We start from the raw sequence: 4,762 nt of genomic DNA, 5'->3' as shown, positions 1-4,762 counted from the left end.
ATCTTTTTCAAGAATTACCATCCATACATGTGTATAAATCTTGAAAAGAGACATTTGTTGAATGAGAACTTTTGGACTATTTACAAATTATCACGTCATTTCTCAAATTAATGATGAAGTTACAAATGATCAAATTTGAGATTAATTAAAAGTTGACACGTATCCCAAATCGAAATCAAAATCGAAGACATAAGTTAACAAATCTTGATGATGCCACATGTTTTCATCGTCACCATTGGATCTAGTAAAATATTTTGGTCTGTATTAATATTTGGGCTCAAGTCCAAAAAATAGACTTAATTTAGCCCAAAGGTCAACCAAACCCAAAATTCAATTAATTAGGTTCAAGGACTAGATCTGTGGACCAACCAAGTTCACAAAACTCATCTGAAAATTCTGTAAATAGAGCTATTCTACTTCATATGAAGGGTTTAGAAATTTTACAATTAGTCAAAATTCTCTTAACAATTAGAAAACTCTAAACCCGAGAAGCTGAATACTCCTTGAAAATACAAATATGTTTCCAAGATTTCAGCTTTAAGAACATCATGCACTCCATTTTTTCAAATCAAACGTATGCATTCAATTTGAAGAGAACCAGATGATCAAGTATTAAAGACTGAACTATGTTCTCAAAAATCAACCTAAAAAGAAGTTCAACTCCACGAAACACATTTCTTCGAAAATCTAGTATGAATAGAGTACTTTGATTAGTTGGTCGCTTTTGAAAGTTGTTTTGTTATTAATATCGGTTCTTTTTACCTTGTTCGAATTAATCTTGCATTATCAACGTATGTAAAAAGATTTCCAAACCCAAGTACATTGAAGAAGGACGGATGATATTAATTTTCACAACGTTTATTGCACATCACTCACACAACACATGCATTACCTAATCGAAGCAAATCTAGAATCATCCATCAAATTCTTAGTTCCTTTAATTTGTAATTACAATCTTTAACTGGATTGAGAAATAAAATGAACGGCCCTGCAGGAGGAGAAGATTAATATATATAGAGATCATAAAGACCTTGGTTTTGCCACAATGGTGGAGTGGTTGAATATTTGCAAGCTGAACTGTCCAGGCTTTTCAGTGGTATCAATCTTGGACTGTCCAGGAGGAGGCAGGAGCTCAAAGTTCTGAATGAGACGACCCAAAGTAATAGCAACGATGGGCAAGGCAAGAACAATGCCAGGGCAGCTTCTCCTCCCGGCACCGAAGGGAAGGTATCTAAAGTCATTCCCACTAGGCTCCACATTTTCCTCTTCCTCCAAGAACCTCTCCGGTCGGAACTCTTGAGGTTTGTTCCAGTGATCGGGGTTGTTGGCAAGCCACCATGCATTCACCAGAATCTTGCTTTCTGCAGGGATGTCATAACCAGCCAACTTGGCGTCTTGGAGGTTCATGTGAGGCACTAACAGGGGAATGGCCATTCTCAACCGCAGTGTCTCCTTGATGACAGCCTGCAAGTAAGGCAGATTACGAATGTCAGGCTCCGTAATCTGGACACCATCTCCAAGCACCGAATCGAGCTCGCTCCTCAGCTTTTTCTGGATGTTGGGATGGTTAACTAGCTCCGCTATAGCCCACTCCATAGACCACAATGTTGTCTCAATAGCTGTGTGTTTAATTCATGCTAGTTTAGTTAAGTCTCTACATATACATGAATATCTGTAGCTCTAATCAATGAACACATATATATAGTTACCAGCAACATTGATGTTCTCAACAATGAAGAGAACATTGTCTTCGGTGATCTCACCATTCTCCTGAGCCTCCACAATATGATCAATGGCACATTTTACTCCATCCTCCTTGTTGCTCCTGGTGCTAGTCAGTCTCCTGCATGCATATGCAAAATAATGTGTGTAAAATTAAGAAAAAGCAAATAATTAATATTCTTTTTACGGAAAAAATAGTTTTTGGGTCCCTATTTTGAGTCTTTTCATTTGGTCCGTATATCGCAAAATATTACACATTTAATCCGTAAGTTCTAAGTTTATTTTCAATTTAGTCTCTAAGTTTTCAAAATGTTACAATTTTACTTTTTGAGACTTGAATTGAGTTTTGTTTCAATTTGGTTTCTAAGATTCAAGATTTCCACTTTTAATTTTGATTTTTCTCTAAATAATCATCCTCTGTCTTTAGTTTTAATATTTGTTAATTAATTTACAATAGTTATAATTAATTAGATTTCACTATTTTTCATCATTATTAAAAGTAAATTTAAAATTTCACTTCACAATTATTTTAAGGAACAATTGCAAATATAATAATCAAATCCAAAATATTAACAAATATAACATAATATAAAAAAAATTACAAATATGACAAAATTTAGATAATCTATCAGACCATATTGTTGGTAGGAATGATAGACCATATCCTGGTAAGAGTCTATCAACAATAGAAGTAAGGGTGTTCAAATAATCCGACAACCCAAACAATCCGGACTACCCAACCCAAAATGTAAGGGTTGAGTTGAGTTGAGTTAGTTTTGTTCTTGGGTTGGGTTGAGTTGAATTTTTCTATTTTTATTGGGTTGGGTTGGGTTGTGGGTTGGCTAAAAAAAATCTGGGTTGACCCAACCCAACTCGAATTTTATATATATATATTCCTCTTTGTTTAAAGTTTGATTTCTTTGTATTGATTAATTTTAAATTTTTAATATTTTTCTTTTAAAATTGTTATGATATTTGTCTTTGTTTAAAGTTTATAATAAATGTCATAGATATTTGGTATTTATCATCTTAATTTTATGAGATTTTAGTTATTAGTCATGTGTTGTATATAAATTTACATATTTTTCATTAAAAATAAAAATAATAAGTTCTAACCCGACAACCCAACCTAACCCAACCCAAATTTTAAGGGTTGGGTTGGATTGGGTTGGAAACTTTATTGGGTCATTTGGGTTTCCAATCAAACCAACCCGAATTTTCGAGTTGGTCCAAAAAATACCTTCAACCCAACCCATGTACACCCCTAAATAGAAGTTTATTGTTGATAGACTTTGCTATATTTGCAAGTTTTGTAAAATAATAGTACACACTTGGTTATTATCTCTAAAAATAATTGCAGTTACCCTTATTTTAAACTAATTAATAGACATATATGTTGATGATTACAAGTGAGTATTTAATGAAAACAAGGTTAACAGTGTAAAAAATATTGAAATATAGGGACCAAATTGGAACAAAACTAAAAAATTAATGGTAAAATTGTAATATCTTGAAAGTTTAAAGACTAAATTGAAATTAAATTCAAAATTTAAAGACTAAATATATAGTATTTTAAAATTTACAGATAAAATATAAACTAAACCCAGAATCTAGATAACAAAAAAGTTTCTTCTTTATTGTTACATTATTTAGTTGTATATATATATATATATATAGGACAATGATTAGTTGTAACAATGCATTACTCTTTTTGTAAGATAATAGAAAAATATATATTAATTAGAGAGTATAGCTTAACTGTCATCTTTATATGTTAGCGCGTGGTTGAATCCACCAACCTCAATTGTATTGAAAAATATATATTAATTTAATATTGTTTTTAATTAAAAAATAATTGACTTTGTGACAGTTTTTAATTAACTGATCATAATTATGTACCTACCTCCTCTCATCGACAAAATGGTCCTTGAAGAGCTTGAGCCTTCTCTCCTTGACGTCCTTGCACACATTCAAATAGCCTCTAAGGAAAGGCCTGAGGATGGGGATGAAATCACCATAGTTGTATTCAAAGCTCTGAGATAATCGACTCCTCTCTGCGTTTATAAGCTTGAGCTTGTTGAACAGAGGGTCATCCATGCTGTCGAATCTCTTGTCAAACATCATCCTGTACATATTGTTATACATCAGAAGCTGTAGCCGCTTCCTCAGAACTACACCGGTGTTGGAGGCCTCAGGGTTGTTCTTTAGATCCTCCACGACTCTAGCAGCTTCCTCCTCCCAACCCAACCTGTTCTGCTGCACCACCTTGTTGGTGAAAAAAGGAACGGTCATGATTCGCCTCATTTTCCTCCAGTGCTCGCCGTAAACAGTGAACACCATATCTTGACCCTTATCTGTGAATATATCGAACACCACGTTTCTTGTCCTAGACCCAAATTCTACTCCCTGGGTGTGTAGCACTTCCTTGGCCAACTCTGGTGAGGAAACCACCACCAAGTTTCGTTGCCCCATTCTCAACAGCAATATGTCCCCAAACTTTTTGGCCAGCTCCGTTAAGTTGCGGTGGTTCAAGTCATCCCCCACCTGCAGCCAATTTCCAAATATGGGGATGGGAATAGGACCTGGTGGGAGTTTAAAACGCTTGCCCCTCAACTTGGATATGCTAATGGCAACAACCATGGCCATGAACATCCCCACCAGACCCTTCTCCAACAGGACAAGATCCATTTTGTAGCTAATCTTGGTCTACCTACACAAAATTTGGAGCAGAAGCAGATGATGTATAAGCCTCATGTTGCTCTAGTACTCATTTATAGAATCTCAAAAGTCAACTTCTTTGGTGCTGGATTTGAGGTGATCATGATATGGATGGTAGTAGGTGAAGTTTGAAGTGAGAATAATATTATATATAATTAAGTTGTCCGTTCATCTATCTCAAAACCGGTCAAAATACAGAAAATAAAGCTTGACACACTAGAAATAGGGTTGGTAAAAATTGAGTCGGGTCTTTGCAAATACCTACCTAGATTGGAACGGAGAATCTCCGATTTGATCAGAGATGGGGTCAAACCAAGGATAT

The 4,762-nt window shown here is 34.8% G+C and overlaps 1 protein-coding gene across 1 annotated transcript; it reads right to left on the bottom strand.

Annotated features, from left to right (window-relative positions):
* Positions 1 to 822: 822 nt before the first annotated feature.
* Positions 823 to 4,514, bottom strand: LOC120083555 (trans-cinnamate 4-monooxygenase-like). Its single transcript, XM_039039364.2, has 3 exons — positions 3,626 to 4,514; positions 1,710 to 1,843; positions 823 to 1,619 (listed from the first exon to the last, which is right to left on the bottom strand). Exons 1-3 carry the CDS (start codon positions 4,408 to 4,410, stop codon positions 1,021 to 1,023), a joined length of 1,518 nt encoding a protein of 505 aa, XP_038895292.1. The 5' UTR covers positions 4,411 to 4,514; the 3' UTR covers positions 823 to 1,020.
* Between the last annotated feature and the right edge of the window lie 248 nt (positions 4,515 to 4,762).

The sequence above is a fragment of the Benincasa hispida genome, chromosome 8, assembly GCF_027475165.1.
Source record: "Benincasa hispida cultivar pf3 chromosome 8, pf3_genome.v1.1, whole genome shotgun sequence".
Taxonomy (NCBI): Eukaryota; Viridiplantae; Streptophyta; class Magnoliopsida; order Cucurbitales; family Cucurbitaceae; genus Benincasa; species Benincasa hispida.
The sequence above is the reverse complement of the archived record's forward strand: the minus strand, read 5'-3'. Positions and strand labels throughout refer to the sequence as shown.

Coding starts and splice junctions, on each gene's coding strand:
- LOC120083555 (XM_039039364.2), bottom strand. CDS start 4,410: ATGGATCTTGTCCTGTTGGAGAAGGGTCTGGTGGGGATGTTCATGGCC. Junction 1,844..3,625: donor CATTTTGTCGATGAGAGGAG/GTAGGTACATAA, acceptor ATATGCATGCAG/GAGACTGACTAGCACCAGGA. Junction 1,620..1,709: donor TGAGAACATCAATGTTGCTG/GTAACTATATAT, acceptor TTAAACACACAG/CTATTGAGACAACATTGTGG.